At 36.3% G+C, this 24,025-nt stretch overlaps 1 protein-coding gene across 1 annotated transcript in view; it reads right to left on the bottom strand.

Annotated features, from left to right (window-relative positions):
• Nucleotides 1-1,550: 1,550 nt before the first annotated feature.
• ATE1 (arginyltransferase 1) overlaps nucleotides 1,551-24,025 on the bottom strand; it is a 176,508-nt gene continuing 154,033 nt past the window's right edge. The window contains 1 exon segment of the mRNA XM_074959230.1: nucleotides 1,551-5,414. Coding sequence (XP_074815331.1) covers nucleotides 5,236-5,414 — 179 coding nt within the window. The 3' untranslated portion in view covers nucleotides 1,551-5,235.

Genomic DNA, 24,025 nt, shown 5'->3' with positions numbered 1-24,025 from the left:
GCTAAAGAAATAGCATCAGTTTAAACTCCTTCATTCAATTGTGCCAGAATCTTAATGTTAAAGTGAACATTAATTTCTCAGTGAAAGACACATTTTATACGGTTATGAAATACATATTTTATATAGCATACTGGTTTATTGGATAGATACATATTTAGAAACGTGATTTACAAATCAGAACTACCACCTGGATGCAATCTTTAGTGATGACATGAGCTAGCACATTGCATTAACATGGTGCTATGCATTTAAAATGAAGTTAACACATCTTAAGGCCTATCCCCCAATACTTATGGACATAAATTTACTTGCCTACGTAGTCCCATCAGGCCTTGAGTTCAATAACCATTTGCATACTTGGGACTAAGGCTGTTCTGAGAACTAGTGTTTACTCTTTCCATATTGGGACTGGGACAGACTCAGAGTAGTCTTCAGATGAAAACAGGGACAGGTACGAGGAACCACCTCAGAAGACCAAATATGGAGGAATACAGGTAAATGTGGAGAGCTCTTCCACTCTCTTGCTGAAGTCATCACTTGATCACTATTTTCAAGGTGAGCAATTGTAAATGTATTGAGTGGAGAACCACAAAAGGAGGTCTATATAAATTGAGGAAGATTAGGTTCAGAATTCATTGAAGGCATAGGGCAGCTACTGGAGGGTAGAAAAATGTCACTACCTTCAGAAAATGTGGCACCAGGGAAGAGAAGCACACTAACATACCATCTACTGGAGCCTATAAGGTGCTTAGAGCAGAGGTTTGAACCACTGAGGGACTAGGCTTTTGACAGAAGCTCTGTTCAGAAATCTAAGATAGTGGAATTCTGGCCCAACTAGTTCTGAGGGAAAAGATCCACCTTGCTTCGCCATCATGGGGGGCGGGAGGGAGAGAAGCCCATGTCCAACAGAAAGTGATAAAGGAACTCTTCTCATGGCTGTGGCATAGTTTGGGCCTCCCTATCAAAGATACACAAGTCCTTCAAGAGCTCCCCTGCACTAACCAGAGTGAGACAATTTGGGCACCTGAGTCTGAGCCCTGCAAAAGATGGTCCTCGCAGAAAGGCTCTGCCCCTTGGGATGGCATCAGCAGGTCTCATACTAAGCCTGCATTCATTGGCCAGGATTTTAAAAATAAAAATGATTATAAAATGAAAAATTATACATAATTATGTAATGTTATTAATTTACATTACATATAATTTTAAAATAATTTACCAGATTTATCTCAGATTTGATAAACACAACAAAAATATCAGGTTTTGGGTTGAAACCTGGAATTCCAAGTTTCAGGCAAAGTGATATTTTTCAGATGATTAACATCTTCTCACCCCATGTGTATTTATGTTATTAATGTGTATTAATGTATTAAGGATTGCATAGGAGATCTCATATTTGAGCCTTGACCATGTTGTATAGTTTGGAGTGAAGATCTGATTGTACAAATCGCCATCAAAGCAAAGTAAAATGAGCTATATACTTGAGCTCTCAGAAAGTACCTATATGCAACTAGAAACACATACAGAGCAATACATAGTTCTCAGTTGTGCGGTGCTCTTTTCAGGGTCTGATAACAGATACATATTGTTACATACTGCGGTTTTTCTGGTATTATTCCTGTGTTTGTAAACTGCAGAACATTTGGTTGCCTGGGTCAGGTAATTCATATTTAAAACTTCCTTTTGGAAATAGTAAAGACCAATTAAAGTGACTAGTTGTGCCACTTCCCTATATTTGAAAAGTAATACCTCTAGATTTTATTCTATTCACAGTAGAATAGGGAATTGGTTGTATCAAGGTATTAGGTGAGCAGCTGTTTTAATTTTACTAGTTAGGACAAAAATGAATAGTTTCAAAGAAAAGCTGCATTTGAGCTGATACGTGTGCCACCTAATCAACGTTGTCCTTTGACTTCTGTGTCCTTGCTGTACACATTAGGAAACAATTGTCTTGGTTGTTCAGAAACAGAAACACTGAAGACCACAATCATATAGCTACTAATTATTTATAAGCATTCACAGCAAACAGGAAATCACTTTATTTTTTGTATTAAAATGTCAAGCAGACTGGCTGAAAAGCACTTACAAATACAATACACTCAACATGCAGGCAAGTCTTTCCTCTACATTTGCTGAAGTCTGTTTATGTTGGAAATTAATATGCTTCCCAGCTAATTTTAATTAAAATTAAATATTCTATTAGTATTTGACATCATTTTGCATTTTCTTGACTTTTTTTCTGTTCATTTAGAAACCACACAGATTTTAATAAAGTCAACCTAGCGTTTGGGGAGTTATACTTTCCAGCTTTTACTGACACTGGAAAAAAAGTAATGTATAAAATATTTTTTCCTAAACTCACAACTTCTAATTACAGTAGTTCTCAATGACATGACATTATACTAAATTCAAAATGACTAGTTGTGAAATCCCAGCTCCATTGAAGTCCACCACAAAACTCCCATTGACTTCAATGGGGCCAGGATTTCACCTTAGGTATTTTGTACCATTTCCAAAACAAGAGTAGAGTGAGCAGTGCTGAGAAATACTGTATTAATAATCTCCTTTGAAATAACAGAAAAGAAAAAACAAGTCAGATCTCAGCCTTTTAGATTGGATGAACTAAGTGGTCAAGTTTAACAGAAAGTCCACATAGCTGTAGCATTGCAATTGAAATGAAATTCAGAGAGAGAGTGGCAACACCTATTCAATGTTCATCTAGGAAATGGACAAGTACATTCTCTTGTCAAACTAAATAGGGCAACATCAAACCTGACGGTCCTCAAATTTCAATTGTTTAAATATCTCATTTTTCTTTAATTGTATATCTGGTCAAAGCATCTTCCCAAGAATTGTAACATTCTTTAATAAAAAACAACAAACTAATACATCTCTATGAGGCATTAAGGCTGGGATTTCCAAAAGCACTCAATTACCCTAGCTCTGCTCTCTTTGAAATCAATGCAAGTTTTAACTAATGACTTCAAGGGGAGTAGAGCTAGGCCAACACTGAGTGCTTCTGAAAAGCCTATCCTAAGTTTGAGCATCATCTCTGTACCCTTCTGTGCCTCCATTAATTGAGTGCACAGCAAGAGCTCTGCTCTTCAAAAGAATAACCTCAGACAATTAGGTGGCTTAGTATGAAATGCATAAGTGTCCACGAACCAAAATAAACCCGGTAAGTCTGAAGCCTACCATCCATAGTGTTGCATTTTAATACCAAAACCACTGGGAGCTCCTGCCTTTCTGATCAATTTGTATAAATGTAGATTACATTACAAGTTATTTTTGGATATTACTACATTTCAATATATTTTGTAGGTAAAAAGTGTTATAAAGGTTATATTGTAATTTGTGGTGTCACTGTGCATCACTCAAAGAAGCATTAACACAGTGTAGGAAGAGTATTTCCTCTTTAGAAAGAAATCAACTGTGTAGGCCACAGTTGAATCATGGATGAACTATGTGAATTACAGCATATGGAAACTACCTCTGAATTCTAACTGGTTGACCATCATACTTTAGATGTGATGCTAACACCCATAATCATTTCTTTATTGCCACTTGACTTTGACTAGACCAATGCAATAACCATGTTGAGTAAAATACGAAAGAGTTCTCAAAAATGTTCTTGGACTTTTATTTGAAACCAATACTATGATGATCATAAATTGGGGAGTAGAAGGGAAGAAAAATGTCTGCTTGAATTGCATTGCTTGGACCTCAATTAGTTATTCTTGTTTCATTTCCAATTAATTATCATAGTGCCAATGTTTGTACATGGCTACTATTTAAAATTAAAACAAGGTTGCTGAAGGATTGAAGATGGTTTTTAATTCCACAGGTAATGCACATTAGAGTGTAAGCGCCTAAAGATTTTTTTTCCAACAAAGGAATCACTTTCTTGAAAGGTTAATATGTAACTTGAAACTGATTCAGTTTAAGTACTGATTCCTTTTAGCAAAAACAGTAACAAAACTTCAAATGTGTAGAGTTTTATGATATTGCAATCTATTGATGAACTATATAAGAACTGGGTTCTATCAGCAGATACTGACACAAAGATGGCAAAAGAGCACACATAATATTCAAATATGAGATAATATAGTGCTTATAAGAAAGCAACAGAACCTCTTGAATTTCTAACTAGTACAAATATTTATTCAAAAAAAATTAAATGTGTCATCCGATGAGTGGCTGCAGTGTAAATGAAAGCCAGGGATGCTAACGCTGCTAGCTAGAAGGCGTACAGAACAGGCAAGTGCTGTGCAAGCTTCCCCACACAATTCTTCAAATGAACCTCAGTGCGGAATAGCAGTGGTACCTCACGTCAAGGCCTGGGTGTTTTTTGAGCATGGTTTTATAATATGTACACATGAGTATGAGCTAACTACCAAGCTCATTTACACATGTGATCCACATTTGGATATGAACTGTTTTCAGCAAAAGTATAAGGCTAGCATATTTACCCACTGTACCACTTAGCTGTATCTCTTTGGTAATTTTATAACAAAACTACTCTCAGTTTTATTTCTAAAGGGGAAGAAAGCTTTCCAAAACTTTGTTGCCCTTTTCATGGAGAAATGAACCTAATTTCCAAGTTCAGTGTGATCTCCGTCACTGTAATACACATTATTTAAAAATAACAAAATGGTTCCAATGAAATTATGAGCCCCCTCTATATATTTACATTACATGGTAATAAATTGTATGATATAATAGTGCAGCATTCTATATTAAGTAATTGCACACTTCAAGTCTCTCGCAATAGTTCATGTAAAAACCTAAGAGTTATACACATTTCATTACAACTTCCACAATTTTTATCACAGATTTCTAGGGAGCCATATGAGAGATTTTCTAATAGATGTATCGTTCATCTGGGGAAGAGTTATGGTTAACCTTTGCCTCTACAGAAAAAAAAAATGTTATTCAGTTCACTTGGGTACTTTAAGGTATTCAGAATGCAAAGAAAGGCCAAAAGTACCTAATTTAAAAAAAATTCATGCAAGCAAGTTTAATTAAGACACTCTACGTATTGCTGAAGCCTTGCTGAAAATCATTTGAAGTGTTAATAGATTTTGCTTGTAAGTATACTACCATGTATTCACAATAGCCTATTGCAGATACCTATATTTCATACTGCTCTATTTTAGTAGGCATACAGAACTGTATTATGTATCATTCAACAGCAGTGCAATAAAATACAGTGGCACAGAAGTGCCATTTAATAACTCTTCAACTTCTAAACAACAACATCCTTTCTGAACATGTCTGTCCCACCAAACTTGCATACTGCTGAACGTTGGTTTCATCACTTGGCCCCTTCCGTCTTTTCTTATACACGCTGTAAGGCATTACAATTCTCTTGTGAAGAACCCGAACTCGGCCCAGTTCTTTAATACAACCTTCATCAACTGCAAAAAGAAATAAAACTCAAATTAATAAACATATTGTCTTTGTTAGTATGCATTTCCTCACCTTATTTTCTTTGATTAAGAAAAGGTAATGTACCTATGTGCTCTCTTTAGTACTAAAGAATAAGATAACTTTGTTTCGAGCTGATCTATACGCATGGGTTGTGGAGTAATGTAAATAATAAGTTGAAAACATGTATCCATGATGAGTGAAAATAAATCATGCATCTACCCACCTGAAGCGGTCAGGTATGCTGTTTCTAACACACATAAAAAGCTATATTGAAATTTGTGTTCAGTGGAGGTCCGTGCCAGAAACAATACTGTATTTGAAACTATTTTCCAATATCATTGACCAAAATGGACTTCCTACAGTTGCCATAAAGCAGTGTTGTTTTTGACAACTACACTGTTTCCAAATGTTATTGCTATAGCATGGGATCCCTGGTTTGCTGGCAGAGAAAGGTGCCCACATAATCCTTTCTGGGGTATAAATGACAAAATTTCTTCCCAAACTGAGTACAGCTTTATCCCCAGCCAACTCCTAGTCTCTCTTGCACTCTTCCATGAATACCCATCTGCTGGGTCCAGTAGTGGAATGAGGTCCAGCATGTGTCATGTATTACTTAACCCTTCCCAGTCTGATACCACAGTCCTGCAGACCCAACAACAGGGTTGACAGCATTGGCCTGACCAATTTCCCTAGGCTTTCAGGACCCAGACAGGCAGAATGCCTCATCCATAGTTACATTTTATTAACTTAATGTACAATACCACTCTGATTTATTCTAACAAGCACCAAGTATTGTGCTGAATAAGTTAAAACTTCATTTGTTTGCATCCAGTTGTTGCTGCTATTGCTGAATTCTCATTTGTGTAGGTGTTTACATCCCAGGCAAAATGGTTCTAGAGTAACTAGGAAACAAAGTTTTTACTTAAGTAAGAGAACAACTAGCCATATGCCTGAAGCAGCTGCATGCTACATTAATAAGATTTTTACAAAGTGTTGTTTAAAGAAAACACTGACTTTGCTGAACACTAGGTTTACATGGCCATTAATATAAAAATCAGTTTAAAAGCTCCTTTTGGAAAGTAGAACTATTAGACTGCTAAGTGAAAACAGAGCAAAAAGACATTCATTACAATGCCAGTAAATAGGACATAAGCTATGCGAAGAGTACCACATTTTTTTGTGGGCTCAGAAGATGCTTTGGCTACAAAGTTCTTATGGGGAGGTATAAAGCCATTTCATGATCCATGTATATATTTTCAAAATTTCTAACATTTCAAATTTACTTGTGTCTAAAAATTGTGCTTCTTTACAACTAAAGCTGCCACCCCAATGTAAAAACAATCCATTTCCCATAGATTTAAGACTCCTCAAATGAATCTTGCTGAAGTCCATTCTACACCATTTCCCTTTGCATTATGAATTATAAACAACTGGGATGATGTCTTCTGCTGATTCAATCAAACCACCAATGTGGAAATCCTAACAATTCTAATAGTTACTTTATGGGTAAACAGTTTTAATTAAAAAGAGGAAAAAACAGAGCCTTCCAAAATTGAGGCTGATATTTTCCTAACGGGTTTTCCAAAGTGCATCTGAAATTCTTTGCAAGCAGTTAATAGAATAGACCTGAACAGACTACAAGTAACGTAAAACTAGACAGATTTTTCATGCTGCATTATTTAGTCCAGGTATTGCCACACTGATGTCTTTGGAGTACCTGCTGATGGTCTTTGAAGAGCTGGCTAATTACATGGTGTTGGTTTGCCTTGTTTCCAACACCTAAATTACACGAAAGGTTAAAAAATGCAATAAATGTAGTAACTATTTTTCCATGTAAGCAACCTCTGTAGCTGCCACAGCTGAGTTATCATGAAAGAGAGGGGAGATGGGCGTATGTGATGGGGAATGGGAGGCTGTTCATGAGAATGTCTATTAAAACGTGACCCTCACTATAAAAAAAAAAGTTTTAAAATCCCTTTCAGGCCGCCTTTATGAATTACAAAGAAACAAAAGAAGTCACTAACAATGTTTTTCCTTTGAAAGTCACCACTGAAGCTTGCAGAATCATAATTTTTCTGCTGATTGCTTGAATCTGGATATTAATACATAAAATAGAGATTCATCCAGTTCAGAATGACTTCATTACTTTTATCTGTTGTGATTCCTTACATAAAGGTACAATGTTCTTCTTGAGTAGGAAAGAGTGATGTGAAAGAAGAAAATCTCAATAGTACATGCTAAGATATGCTTCTCCACTAATTATTGCTGGCACTTGCTTTAGATAAACTCTGAAGTAAAAAACACTTTGTTTTGGCTTTTTCTCCCTCTTTGAAATCCATTAGGCTTTTTGATGTGTAGCCAATACCTTTCTGGTATCCTAATGGATTTGTTTTTCTACCATTCTTCCCACCCCTCTATACTATTCTCATTCTTTGTGAAAGTTCCCAGAGAACAAAATTTGCAAGTTCAGCCTCAGAAAGTGACACAATTAACGTTATTTTAACTTCTTAAATGGGAGACAAAAGTTTGTACTTACTACACCTTTAGGCCAAGTATTGCAACCTGAACTGGACCAGTGCCAAGACTAGTCTTCATAAGTTGTCTGAAGAGAGCACTTTCACGGCTGTTCTTTACTTACTTGTTGATATTTATTACTTCTATTTAAAACTGAAACCAGATATTGTGGGCAAATGAATCTTTTGGCTTGTATTGCTCCTTGCCCCAGATTGTATGTATTACAGTAACTAAAGCTCCTGCACCTTCAACTTCTCCACAGTCTCCACTGGCTTAGTTGAACTTTGTTTGGGCTGTTGAATGTGTGTTTTTATATGCTTAGCTCACTTTTACTCACTACATCAGATCTTAGTGCATTGTCCTCTTTGCAATCAGAACATGCAACATACTTATTGCTACCACGATTTTAGCATAGCTGTGGGCAAGTATTTTATGGGAGAGAACCATACAGTAGACCAATCCCAGCTTGGACAGTGGCACCATTTTACAAGTCTTCAGAAAAATGCACCCTTACAGGGCAGACAGAGAAACTTCCAACTATCCTGAATATTGCTGAAGGAAGAATCATCCTGAGTTCAGCATCAACACAACTTCAGAGACTGTGTGTATGTGCATGTAAAAACTGTCTTAGGGGGTAATATGTTAAACTCAGATATGCATAGTCCCCTAACTTATGCTTTTAGTGGTCATATATATGTTTTACACTTATTCAATGCCCATTCATGATTCTTACAGATGTTATACAGAGACCAGAATGATAAAATCCTTCCCATAGGTGTTCTTTTAAACACCAGAGAGATTATCTTTCTTTTGTGACTATAATTTGTCAACCCCATAAAAGAATAAAGTTATGTGACAAAAAGAACCTGCTGTGAAAGTACTTAAATGACTAAATAAATATGATTCAAACTACATCTGAAAAAGAAAGGCTTTTACTTGCACTTTTAAGTCATCACTAAACTAATCTCAGGTACACTGTTAAGCTTTTATAAAGGGTGAATAAGAAGTTCTGTCACCACAATACCAAATCCATAAGAAACAATTTAGTCAGCTTCCAGTTGCTACTGTTCTAGTGCCAAAATCATATGAGCGTAGGAAAGTATTCACTTTATTCATTTAAATTCTTTGGAAGCCATCCTACCTTAAGTAGGATGGCTTCCAGAGGATTTAATGGAAAATAAAAACAGATTAGGCTCTGGTATTGTTTAAAGAAGAAATAACCTGACAAACATAAAAATCAGAAATCTGCTGCTCAATCTGAATATTAAGCACACATTAAAGACAATTAATTGTACTTTTGAAAATATGAGTACCAATGTTCCTTCTCTGTGTAACTGTGCTGTTGTGACATAGGTGCAAAACAGGTTGCCGCTATCATAACAGCTTGGAATGAAATCCGTAGAATATTAATGTAAATGAAACAGTGTTTTTTTTTAAAAGCAGGAAAGACTAATCTTGCTTCTGTGTCTTATTAAAATAGTTTTAACTAGTGTTTTCCTAGTTTCCCTCCCTAATTTTCTCATGGGTTACTATCTGCCAGACACAGCTGAAGTAGAAAGAGCAGCTCAGCAACTTTACTCATTGGAGAAGCTGTTATAATTAAAAAAAAAAAAATAAAAATAAAAATCAGAAGATGCTTTTTCTCCCATACTTTCTCACAGTATATTCTCATGAACCACCCAATGACCTCTGTTTCTCCCCTCAATTTTGTGCGCTTTATTCTTCAGTCTCAAAAGGCTCCTAACATTATAGATGTTGGAGGCAGAAAAGACATGATCAACCAGTCCACCCTCGGGACCATTCAAGGTTATTTACAGTGTATTTCCTAGTCTCTCCCCCGCCCCACAAGGCCAGTTTTTAATGTCCTGCAGAAGAGAGTTTCTACGCATATCTTGGGAAGACTACATCATACACCTCACTGTCAAGAAATTTATTTTGAAATTCCCCCTAAATGCTCTTTTTCTCAATTCTATCTCTTATGCCTATTTGAATCAATGACATCTAGTCCTGCGGATTTGTTACTATTTTCTAAAATTATCTCAACACTTCCTCTTTCGATACCTCAGTCTCTGGCAATGCTTTATCCTTATTACCTAAAAAGATGAGATTTAGGACAAGGGGTTCTCAACCTTTTTCTTTCTGAGGCCCCCCCAACATGCTATAAAAATTCCACGGTCCACCTGTGCCACGGTAACTGGTTTTCTGCATATAAAAGCCAGGGCTGGTGTTAGGACAGGGCAACTGCCAGGGGCCCCCACATTGGTCAGACTTCGGATTCAGCCTACGGTGGCAGGACTCAGGGCCACGGACTTCAGCCCATTTGGTGGGGCTTTGGCTTTCTGCCATGAGCCCCAGCTAGTTAAACACTGGCCATGCTTGGAGGACCCCCTGAAATCTGCTCACGACCACCCCAGGGATCCCCAAACCCCGGGATGAGAATCACTGATTTAGGGTAATTATTTCTGCCACGAAGGCCACGACAACCATTCAGTAACCATTCAGCTACTTTGCTATGTTTACATCCTCTTCCATTTTTCCTTTTACTGCCTAGCTGTACGCAGACTCACTGAATCTCTTGCATACTTCCCGCTTTGGATGTATTTAAAAAAAATTTTTTTTGTCTTCAGCTAATTCTCTCTCAAAATCTCCCTTGGCTTTTCTAATTTTCATCTTACATTAATTTTGTCATAGTTCATTTTGCTTTCTGTTGTTGTCAGTTGGTCTGGATTTCTCTCCTTTTTTTGTTTTTTTGCTTTTTTAAGAATACCTGTTTAACTCAAATCTGTTAGTCTTTACGGTGCCACCAGACTCCTCGTTTTTGTGGATACAGACTTACACGGCTACCCCTCTGATTCTTGGACTCCGTCATTTAACAATATCATTTTATTCCTTTCCTTTTCCTTTCTTCGGTTAGGGATATGTATATTTTCTGTGACTCAATTCTGGTATGCTTAAGCAGCCTCCATGCTGAGCCTAAGAATTTCATTTCCTCGCTTTTGACTTTAGGCTCTTTTTGAATAGTTTCCTTATTTTATTTTTTTTTAAAAAGTTCTCCTTTTTAAACTAGAATGCCACAGTGCTACTTTTTGGTTCCTGAAAAGGTTGAATTTAATTATTTTGTGGTCACTATTACCTTATGGCTTGACTGTACATAGTTATTTCTTCAACCAACTCCAGTGTTGTCATAAACATAAAGGGAAGGGTAAACCCCTTTAAAATCCCTCCTGGCCAGAGGAAAACTCCTCTCACCTGTAAAGGGTTAAGAAGCTAAAGGTAACCTCGCTGGCACCTGACCAAAATGACCAATGAGGAGACAAGATACTTTCAAAAGCTGGGAGGAGGGAGAGAAACAAAGGGTCTCTGTCTGTCTATATGCTGCTTTTGTCGGGGATAGAACAGGAATGGAGTCTTAGAACTTTTAGTAAGTAATCTAGCTAGGTATGCGTTAGATTGTGATTTCTTTAAATGGCTGAGAAAAGAATTGTGCTGAATAGAATAACTATTTCTGTCTGTGTATCTTTTTTGTAACTTAAGGTTTTGCCTAGAGGGATTCTCTATGTTTTGAATCTAATTACCCTGTAAGGTATCTACCCCTGATTTTACAGAGGTGATTTCTTTACTTCTGTTTACTCCTATTTCTATTAAAAGTCTTCTTGTAAGAAAACTGAATGCTTTTTCATTGTTCTCAGATCCAAGGGTTTGGGTCTGTGGTCACCTATGCAAATTGGTGAGGCTTTTTACCAAACCTTGTCCAGGAAGTGGGGTGCAAGGTTTTGGGAAGTATTTTGGGGGGAAAGACGTGTCCAAACAGCTCTTCCCCAGTAACCAGTATTTGTTTGGTGGTGGTAGCGGCCAATCCAAGGACAAAGGGTGGAATATTTTGTACCTTGGGGAAGCTTTGACCTAAGCTGGTAAAGATAAGCTTAGGAGGTTTTCATGCAGGTCCCCACATCTGTACCCTAGCGTTCAGAGTGGGGAAGGAACCTTGACAAGTGTGTTATTTAATACAAATTGGAAGTAGATCATCACTTGTATGCTCTAGAACTAACTGGTCCAAGAAATAATTTTAGGTTTCAAAAATACCAGTCCTCTAAACTTTATTCTGATGAAATACCCAAACCCTAACCCCTAGCACTAACCCTAACTTTATATGCACGTAGGTTAGGGTGAAGTCACCCATTGTTACTGCTTTTATTAGATTTAGTTAGATGTTAGATCTCCCCCAAAACTACATACACAACATCTTTCTCTTATGGGTAAACCCGCTAGTAGAGTTGTATTATTATGACTTGGGATTTGTATACACGCAGGTTCTCTTTACTCAGAATTATTTCATTACAGAATGTTTCATGTCCAATGCTACTCCCCTACCTTTAACACCCATGTCTATCCTTTCTGTATAGTACATACCAGGGAAATCGAGAAAAATAAATACTCATAGAAAGTAGAGGATCAGACTCAGATTACTTTATGGCTCTATACAGCTACACAGCAGAATCTGGACTTTAGTTACATATTGAAAAAGGCAAAGGATTTAAATATTCAACACTACAGAGAATGAGGGTGCTTTTGATTTTCTGAACCTAGAGCCAATTGTGGTTGTCCATGCAAAAAGCTGAGGCTCCGAGTTACCGGTCGAAGGATAGCTCCAAAAATATACACAGCTTTAAAAGCCTCAGTACAACACAATATGAAACTTTTTGGCTACCCAAGTTATGGATCTGGTTTAAAGAAACCCAAACTGGTCTATGCTTCTACTTCAGGTTGGCAAACTTTAACAGAAGTATTATCCAGTGATTTAGTCTCTCACATGTTTTCATATTGATTTGCAACAATTTTCTGGAGGCTTATGCCAGAGTACAGAATAAATCAATTTAAAACTTCTTCTCCAAATGGGAAACAGACTTTGAAACACTTTGAATAAAAATGGGTAATTTTATAGCAAAGTGCATATCAACTAACTTTTTAACAGGATACACTGATCTTAAGTTCTCTTTTCTTCTTTCAAGTAATTTATCCAGAACAATTTACAGAGCATGAATGGAAATATTTCTGAAAGCTCAGCAAAAGTTGGGAAAATTGCTATGGTTAGGCTTCCAAGAAATAATATGCTGTCGATCAAGCACTAAAATCTCTAAGCTAAAAGTTCATATGGAAATTTTGTTGAATAAAGTTAATTTAAAAACACATTTGTCCTCTCCACGTTTTTTCACACACACAAATTCATTTACTTACTAGTCATCTGCTGATTTTTATTTTTTAAACCAAAATTGCTTGACACAGCTGAATTACATACACTTTATTTACGTCTGCTATTTACCACACAATCCTAGCTGCCATGCAAAAAACTATCATCATTAAATTAGGATGCTAAAACCACTAGATTTCAAAAGAGATTTCTACACATTTCACTGTAGACCAGTTAAAGCTGAAGTCATTCAATACCTATAAAACTATGATCAATGCATTTTAGTGTTGGTGATTATTCCAGGTTAGAGTAAAACTAATTTTATAGATACTGGGCACACACATACACACCCCTCCCCAGCCACCCCAGTGTGTCAGGGCAGAGTGAAGGTTTTGGGTGCCTTAGCCATCCATTTCTATATCTTAATATGTTTGAATTTCTTTAAGTTTAACTTTAACTCTTAATTTCCTGGGAATACTTGTTTCGGGGATAATCATAACACCCTTGTAATGGTTTTTACCCTTAAATTACTGGTACACACTTGCAACCTTAACGCCTGGTGTACAGTTTTTGTCTGCGGATTTCCTTGTTTTTAAAAAGTTATTGAAATCTCATACATGAACAAGAACCACACAAGTCAAAGAGAAGGCTACCAGGTGATATTTTTAAATCATTTGCTGATTTGTAGTATCTAGCTGTCATTATGGACTAATGACTTGACAAATATCAATGAAAAAGAAATCAGCAGTAGGGCTGGCCCAGAGGCCCTGTGGTTAGTATTCTGTCTTGCTAGAAGAGATATTGATTCGATTTCCTGGCCTGGATACTCATTCTCTTGTCAAAAGGTATGAGAAATGTTGAGACAGCCGACTCGGATACTGAAGTGAGGGCCTTTACTTGCTACACAGCAAACAATGAGTGATCACTTAACAACAATAGTCGGTTCTCCAAAAAGCAATCTCGCTCTAGGGAAGGTTTCCGCAATATGGCAATTGGTAGGGACTTTAGAGGGAGTGGCGGTGTATGGAGAGAGTAGCCTTTGATTACCACAGTTTAAAGCAGTGTTTCTTCAACTTTGGTTTTTTCCCCACAAGGCAACTGAAAAACTCAAAAATTGGTAAAGAAAACTGGAAAGCGAAACTTGCAAATTATGCTTTGAGATCTTGACAGCCCTAACTGTAGTGCCATGAACACTGATATTATGCTAACTATGGCAATAATCTCACTTACTCAGGGAACTGGTGAAAGACAGTGTTTTAATAAAACGAAGTATTTTGCCATTCCATTCATACAAAGAACGAGGTGAACATCAAGAGTGTATCACTGCAGGTTCTCACAGATTAAGCTTTGGCTTTACTTTTTTAAAATTCTTGTGGGAATTTATTTTTTATTTATTATTCCTATAAAGATTTTGAGCAGCTAGAGCCCAAGTCTTTTTGTTCTCTGACATTATTCCTGAATCTAATCCAAAGATATTTTAAAATTTTCTTAATTATGGCCTGATACCAGCTGAACAAGCAGATTTACCTGGTTTCTTAAAGGTAGTTAAAGAATTTTGTGTTAGATTTTGTGTTTGCATGTTTGTGGCAGTAACAGGGGACAGGGCCCTTTGGAAGTACACAGAAAGATCAAGAGAATGTAGACACAGTCGAACAAATGCACGGTTGCAAGTAGAAACATGCTTTAAATCAGCACTACAACATGAAAAGCTTAATGGTTCAAAACTTCTTTGCAGCAAAATTTTAAAATCTTAATCAGTTTTTCAAGTTTGGGGTGTTGGGTTCAAACAGTTTTGATGAAAAAAGACTAGCAAAGATAGTCACCATTCAGTCTCTGAAAGTCATTTTTTTCGACGTGTGGCAGAAATGAGCAGAAATGAGCAGAAATAAGAGGAGTTTGGGAAGATGTGTTACAAAAATGAGCCCAGTTACAAAGAGCCTATTAAGAGGCTAAAGGCCAATCAAGGCAGAACTGAGGAGCACTGGCAGTACCTGAAGAAGCTATCACTATCACACCTTTTGCCTGATTCTTCTTTCTCATTTAATGGACTGCTGATGTACTTAATTCTCAATTTATGCAAGACCAATTCTCAAATTATGCAAGAAACAAAAAAAGAACAAGCTAAGAGCTAATCTTTTAAGTACATAAAATTCTGAATGACAGGAAAATAAACAAGTAGAAATAGCCAAAAAAATTAAAAAGTAAGTTTTATTGCCATTTATTACTTTTTAAAACAGAAAGGAAATTGGACAACGGCCAATTTTTTTTAAAGTCACTAATTAGGAAAATATTCCTCTATTTTTCTGGACTGGATACAGCTAGAGAGTCACCATAAAATCTTATTCGGTTATGTTATTTCTAATGAAGAAAGAATCATGATACCCCAGCTAAACTCTGATATGAGACTGTCTCTGATCATAATTCCGAGTTTCCTTAAATCCACTACAAAACCTATACCATGCAAAATATTTGGCCATCAAGACCATTTTCCCAGTAAGACTGCTTATATTTCTTTAACTGCTGTCATCTGGTTTGAGACACATGTTTAAGGTAACAAGAGGACATCATACACACAGGTCCACTAATGACTTCACAGCACAGACGAATATATAACAGTAGGATGCACTGATGCTCTCCAAAAGGTAAAAAGTGCATTTCTGAGTATAGGTAAATTCACAGATTCAGATTCCAAGGCCAGAAGGGACCATTGTAATAATCTAGTCTGACCTCCTGTATCACACAGGCCATAGAACTTCCCCCAAATAATTCCTACAGCATAGAAAAACATCCAATCTTGATTTTAAAACAGTCAGTGATGGAGAATCCACCATGACCTTTGGTAAATTGTTCTAATGGTTAATTACCCTCACTGTCAAAAATGTATGCTTTATTTCCAGTCTGAATTTGTCTAGCTTCAACTTCCAAAGATCAGATGCACATTATTTTCTATATGTAGAAATGTCCGTGTAACTCTGCAATAGGTGCTTGAATTGACAGGAGTAAATCCATTTGGAAGTGCTACCTATCTAAAAATAATGCTCATTCTCTAGTTTCAATCCAAGAACTCACATTTCATATATCAGTAACTTCAGTTTAGATCTTATGGCCTTTGGTACAACGCAAAAACCTAAGCTTAACTCCCCGCCCCCAAAATTTTAAAAAGTGAAATAAAAACTTATTTCACAGAGCAAGTAAATACTTGCTTACTGGATTCAGAACACTCCATGGGGGGGAACCCTAATAACTGAACACAAAGGAAACATTACAGTTGCATGCACAACCTTAACTTTGTCCCCAGGTCTGCTCTAATCTATGCTGGATGCCCAGGGCCCAAAGGGCCCTTTCACCAGTTGGGGATCACTGGGGCATAATAATGTTCTGTCAAATACCAGTTTCCATGTTTCATTTGCTAGTTAATGGGGTGAGAATGGGGGAGTCTTGTTGGAGCCACTGGGCGGCTCTATGCCATTCCAATCTTCCTGTAACCAGTGGGTATCCTCAAGTTACCAATTATACTGTTTTTAGGGCTTCTTTGTGCTGCTTAACCTGGCAAAACAACCTTACCATACTGGAGGAGCTAGCTCCATATTTAGTACCTTAGAGAAAATAACTGAAGAATTAATGGTCATACAATGCAGCGTATCACTCCATAATTTAAAATCAGTGTGGGAGGCACAAAAATGTGCCATTAACAATAAAAGTTGGATCTCTGTGATTGGCAGCTTTTGAGGCTGCTTTTGAAACAATTATCATATAAAAGAGACATTGAATCAGTTTCCACTTTGCTTTGAAACTTATTAGTCATAAATGCTAATTTCATATTTAATTCCAAGGTTTTCTAGCATGTTAAACCTGCAAAGAAGCACAATGTACAATGTGTCAGGATTAGAGTTGCCTTATACTGCCAACATCAAAAATGATGAAAAAAAAAGTGGTAACTTGCAGGAAGCTAAAATATCTAAAATTTCAATTCAAATACAAATTTAGTTTATAAATGGTTGTAAGTGCTTCATATCATGTGATCTTTCAGATCAAAAGGAAACTAATTGTACATTATCACCTTTTCTAATTTTACAACTCAGATCTGCAATGATAAACTAAATTAAAGATGTACAGATCAATGGTAATGGACTTTAAACTTGCTAGCTAGAAAACTAAGTATGACATATCTGACCAAGTTTTATTTTAATTTGCTTTTTATTGATTGTAAAGCATGTTTTCTTTTGTGTCAGCTGCGAGATACTGGAAGCCTTTTGAAAAATTTGAAAAATAGAATAGCATAAGCTATTACTAGAAAGATACAGTACACAATTCAGATAGGCTGGACATATGAATATTAATATTTATGCAAAACAATAAGTTAGTATTTTTTGTCTCAAACTGTATCTCAAACTCATTCATCAAGAAAAATTAATGTCCAATATCCCTCATGATATAAAACTACTACTTCAGACCAAACTAAAAGCACAGCTAAAAGTAAGCATTAGCTAACAAACACCTCACCAGGGAAAAAAAGTTTTTAATTAAAACCAGCAAGAACAAGTCACAAAGGAAGTACAGTAAAACGTTCAGGATGGTCTGATTCAGCCAAGTCTTTGCAGTTCACTTACTCTAGCAGAAAAGAAGTTGGTGATCTCTGAAATCACTATTCAAAAGGCAAACTTTTTGTCCTAAGAGGAAAAATGCATCTTAACTCATCATCATCTGTGATTGTTTAACAAATTAAGACAAAAGAATTACAGTACTGCAAGCACAACTTATTAAACCTTAAAATGGATAGTTAAAGAAGAAAACACAATAAATATTATACACATCTTATAAAATTGTCTGGCTTTGAGCCTGAAATCATATCACTGATTTTTTATTTAGAATTAAAACTTTAGTAACCACCAGACAAAACACTTGACAAATAGTCAAAATTTGATAATCCAGACTTGCCTTAACAGAACTTTAAGCAATTGTATTCTGACTCTTATTATTTGAATGCTAAAGACGAATGGGAAGATATTCTTTGAAATATCTATGGAAGGTATTTTCTTTATAACAACAAAGTTCATAAAGATCCTTTCAGATTTCAGATGTTACTTGCAGCAAGCTGAAAAAGACTTATGTACCAGCAAATGTAGTTCTTGGCCTATACCACCTATGCAGATCTACACTAAAAGAAGTTGTATGCCATGGCCCAGAATTCTGGAATCCTTCTAAAGCCATTGAACCAGGTGAACAGAAAACAATACAGGAATATGAAGCTGAAACTACATTTATAACTGTCACTACAATCATACTAATCATTTAATCTAGCTATTATGCTCTGAAGAAGAAATGGCTAGTGGAGAGCTGTAGAAGTATTTAAATAACAGTGGTTACCAAAAGTAACCTTTCTTTCTCCACATGAAATTGTTTCTGAAGGGCTCCACTGTAGAAGATTAGCAATACGCACAGGAAGTGTTGGTTAAATAAAGACTGAAGGACTGCCAGCTGAAATGAGCATCTGATTTAGCTCCAAAGTGAAGAGAATAAGGCTAAATAAAAGTTTGACTTGAGCTCTACGTGGTAGTGTCACAACCCAGTCTCTCTGGTGCTGGAAATCATATCAGTTAATAATAGGCCTGGATGCAGACTTCTTCAACTTTAGACTTTTCTCCAAAGGCCATGGAGTTCTGAATGGAGTTCCCAAAGTATCTGGAGTGCTTTTTCCTTGGACTGCACTAATTAGAATGACGAAGCTCATATTCAGCACGCTACAATCTCCTGGAAACCATTGCTGTCAATAAAAGGTGAAAGAAATTGCACCTAGACTTAGAGCACTTTGAGGCCTCTTCTTTGGAATCTCTCAGTATAGATGAAAACCTTCTTGGGAAAAGGTGGCAGTGCTACAGAGAAATCTATACTGTTCTGAGAGGGTATTGGAACCAAAGATCTTTTTTTCTTCAGAGACTGATACAACAGGCTGAGTGGAAAAGACCTCCTCCAATTGAAGGCATCTCTTCAACTTGCTTATTGCTGTGAAACAAACACTACAGGTGCTGAGCACCCTTTCCCAGCGAGTTTTAGCAACTGACATACTGATCTGAGGGCCACCTCTATTGTCGCATGAAGCACAATTCTTGGAGCTTGAATACTTCTCCAGAAGTACCACCTTGACTGGATCCTATACCAAGATGAAATGTAACTTAAAATTAATTTTATGTAAGTAAATTTCAACAAAGACCAAAAAAGGAAGTTTGGCCAAATAAACTAAATGCAGTAGATTAGGAAAGAATGGTTCCAAGACTGCCTGAGGTGGTAGAAAGGTAAGAAACTTCAGCTATAGAGGTGATGCCTTTTGTAAATTCAGTTGGCTCATTAGCTCTGTGTGCATACCTAACAGCTAGATGGTTGATTTATGGGTAGGAGTCATGAGGCATGGCAGGGAACTCTTAGACTGAGGATTTCATTAGGGAGAACAGAAACATAACGTTGTTATTCTCTGGTCAAAACAGTTTGCTCAAATAAACAAATGCAGAAAACTACATGAGCTTGAAGACATACAAGTTTTAAAACCAGCTAGCACACTGGACGTCTGTGATAAATACAGAATGCTCACTTTACTTTTCTGAACACATTTTGCCTAAGAAAATATTTTAAAATGACTGCAGTACAGAAGAAACACTAACTAGAAAAAAAAACTTTAGCCATTAATTAAAGCCCTAACTTTTTGTGAAGACAAAGATAACAGAAACCAAGTCAAGATCCAAAAAATCTCTCTCTGCTGTAAACAGTAATTTTCAATATGGCAAAATCATTCTAATCTGCCAGTTTAATTTAAGTCGCCATAAGTAGTGCACAAATATAATGTCATGCCTGCTTCCAAAAAGTCTGAGTTTGAACGTCCCTCCAGATGGTTTGTGAGATCCTTCAACATCTAGAATTTCAAAACTAATTTATACTTATGATGGGGTAAAAGCTTTTATTTTTAAGCTTAAATAAATTTTAGATGTTTGATACCCAAGGCTTAGTGACTATTCCTCAGCCATTTCAAATTAAAAACAAATTAAAGGAATATACTGTGGATATTCGAAATAATATCCCTAAAATTGTGGATGACTATCCTGAATTTTAAGGAACTGAGGTCCTAAATTACGTTTTCTGTGTATTCTAGGTCTGATGCAAGAAATACTTAAATAATTAAAACCAAAAAATTTAACTCCAGAGAAAAGTAATCCAGCACAGCACACCTGTCTTTTTCTGATTTACTTTAGTCTCATCATCTTGGTTGTTTTTTTTTTTTTTGCCATATCCTTACAAACGCCTCTTTTTTCAGAAATAATATATTTTTATTATATTTATACAGTGTCTAAAGTATGGCACGCACTTTTCGGACAAATAAAAGACAGACACAGGACCATATTCTCAACTGGTGTAAATTGAAGCAGCACTATAATGAAGTGAACCAATCTGGCCCATAGTCCCTGACCTTACAAGAGCCCCCACCAGCTGTAGGTTTCAGTGACACTTGGGGATGACGTGGTTGATAAGCTCTGGTAGCTTTGAATTATGTGGTGGTGGAAATGACAAAGGAGATAAATGGATTAAAGAAGGTAGGAGCATTTGCAGAGAAGCTGGGGAAAGGAAAGTGCTCATTGGGGTAAAGAATGAAGAGATAGGAATGAGCCAGGCAAAGAGGAGGGAGAGAGGAATGGATAAATTTGAAAACCACAAAGATGAATGCAGATGTCGTTGTGAAAGAGGCAAAATTTGACTGGATTGGCAGTAGCAAATTGGCTACATAAATCACATTAGATCAATCAATTACTGGAAAAAATAAGTAATATATGGTATCAATTATGGTCTAAAAAAGTCCACATGATTAGAGTGGATGATATGACAGCAAAGGAAGAGTAAACATGTTCTGAAGCTGTGAAGGCCTTACAAAAAGGTCTTCCCTTGAAGAGTTAGCTGCGGTAAGAGTGCTGGCTGGAACCCAGTGTCCCCCTAGTGGTTTCTTCTTGGTTCGGTGGGAAGGGGACTCAGGCCCAGCACATATCCCTGGAGCCACTAACAGCATCTGCTGTATATCTGGGCTCAATTATACTTTTAACTTTTATCGTGTTTGGTAACTAATTCCATATGTTGGTTATCCTCTACATGAAACAATTCAGCCTGAATTGTCCACCTTATCCCATCAACTATTTTTAGAATTTTGTCCATTTTTTCTGAACAATTTACAAGCATGAAAAATGGTTTCACGAATTTTAACAATCCTTTTCCTGATTTCTTGATATTGACAAGTGAGGAAAAGTTTTAGTCACACAATGAAGTTACACATGTAGTAGACTTGCCTCAATACTAAGAACTAGTGCATGGAAACGCTATTTTATCATAGATTTGGAGATGAAATTACAAATAGGACATTTACCATGGTAAGGTAGGTTTTGACATGTAGTTCCCAAACTTATCCTTCCTTTCAATATTTTCCATAAATATTTTGCCAGAAGATTTTTATTTTTCAAGCAAAGTTTGAACAGAACCCATACAACTTCAAAAATATCAAGTATTTCGCTTTTGGAAAAGTTATGGTTTTTGCCATCACAATTCACAAAGTTGTCTTTATCCAGGAACTCCAAAACTTATTATATTCACGAGGCTTCTTTGAGTACTCTTGCACTGGTTGTTAAAATATGGTTTATGGATAACTGAAAATATTTAAATAGGAAAAAGTGGGTGCCACGCAATCTCTCTGAAGGTAATTTAGATGAGGATTGCCAATTATTTTATACATTCCACAGGAATACAAAGAGCTGTGGTTGGGGTCCAGTGGAGTTCTATGCATTGTCTATATGTACCAGAAGGCAGCTACACTTAGAAGGTCAGTAAACTGAACACACAAATTTGAAATACTAGTAGCAGAAGGAATATGGGCAAAAACCAAACAAGCATTAATAATGGATTCATAGTATTAATGGTCTACCTCCCTACAGCAGATGATCACACACAATAGCTTAGAGAAGGAAAGGATTTTTATGTAGTCATATTTTGAACCAATACATTTCTTCTTTAAAATTAATTGTTCTGGAAACTATTGTTGCAGAACCGATGACCTTCAATACTTCCAAATGACTATCTTAACATTTATAGTGTATCTTGAGTTAAATGACCCTAAAATACTTACCAAACTAAGGTGCCCATTCTGAGAGGTGTTCAGAACCTCACAGCATCTTGCCCTTTAATTAATATATAAACCATACATAAGAATCACATCAAGCACACCTAAAATAGCCTTTGGGTGATATGTGGCAACTGTTTAACAGTTTACATGAACACTACAAAATAGTTTAGCACAAAATACATAAGAAATATCAAAAGAATAAATGTTGAAAAGTACATCTGAAATTCCAAGGGACAGTTCCAAGAAGAGATTTTTTGCAATCACACAAATACCTTGTTTATTTAGTCCTGCAAAAAACTATAAGGAAATGTAAGGTCAAAGTGAACACAGTACAGGTACATTTCCTAGGCTATATAAACCTGGATGAAAATCTAATTGATATGTGGACTCATTCCTAATCTTTCCAATTTTTATGGGAAAGTTCCAAGACAAATTATCTTGAGAAATATAAAAATGAACACAGCTGTCACCTGTGCAACTACTATATGCAACAGTCTTGATAAAAACAAATATGTAGTGTTATTTTGAGGAACATCTTGAAAGCATTTCCAACTTTTCAATAGGTGAACATTTTGCTTAAAAGTGCATAACATTTGTATATATTAACATACAAAAGGTTCACAAATTTAACTTATGAGGGTTAATTTTTGTGACCTTCCTACAAATTGCACGGTTTAAACTTTTGTCTGTAGTCACTGATGGTTGAAAAAGTAGCTCAATAAAGCTAACTAAAATTGATTAAATTATCTTTCCTGCCTTTAAGAAACACTGGAACATTTAAGGTTCAAGAAGATGATTTTATGGTGTGATCGTTCTAATTCTAAAAACTGAAGTCATGTGATGGAAAATCCAAGAGTGATCATTTCCATTTCATTTGGATGTTAGCTTTTTTTCCCCCCCTCCCCTTCTTCACATACTAAGAAGAGAGTTGACAAATTTGCTTGGCTACAGCTCATTAGCACGATCTTCACTGTTTAAATACCTTTTGTGATCAAGGATCAGGCTGGATTTAGAAATACTCACTTCAGATTGGTTTCAAGTGTTTATAAACTTAATTAGAAACAGACATGAACTACTGAGATGCAAAATTCTAAAAGACTTGATAGGAGTAATTGATACAGGTCTTCCCTTGCTGGTTATATAACTGGAGCCTACCACATTTGGCTGTGTTTAGAGAAAGAAAGTTTAGCCCTTTTGCAGTTTTTAATTAAGAAAAACAAAGATATGTTTCACAATCTACTAGAATGTAATAATGCCCTTTCCCACTCCCAGCCCTCTGAAGTACCCAAAGGAATCAGAAGTCACTTTATTTTTAAAACACATGGCAAATACCAGATGTATTATAATATAGCAGTAGTATCCCCATAAATAAGACTGAGAAGGACTTCACAATTCTGCACATTTGCTGTAAAGCTTTCTATGATAGTTATATGGCCCCAATCACTATAGTGTCTGAGCACCTCACAATATTTAATATATTTATCCTCACAACCTCTGTGAGGCAGGGAATACTATTATCCCTATTTTACAGATGGACACAGAAAGGCTAAGTGACTTGCCCAAGATCACACAGGAAGTCTCTGGCAGAGCAAGGAATTGATCTTTGATTGTCAAGATCACAAGTACAGTAAAAGCTGTGTTATCCGGCACTTTATCAACCAGAAAGCTCTATTAACTGGCATTTCTGATATCTCCCAATACAAATCTTCAATCTAGTAACTGGGACTAGTATACCGCCAGGAGGTTAT

This window comes from Natator depressus, chromosome 7, assembly GCF_965152275.1.
Source record: "Natator depressus isolate rNatDep1 chromosome 7, rNatDep2.hap1, whole genome shotgun sequence".
NCBI lineage: Eukaryota > Metazoa > Chordata > Testudines > Cheloniidae > Natator > Natator depressus.
This window is presented reverse-complemented; position numbering and strand designations above follow the sequence as displayed.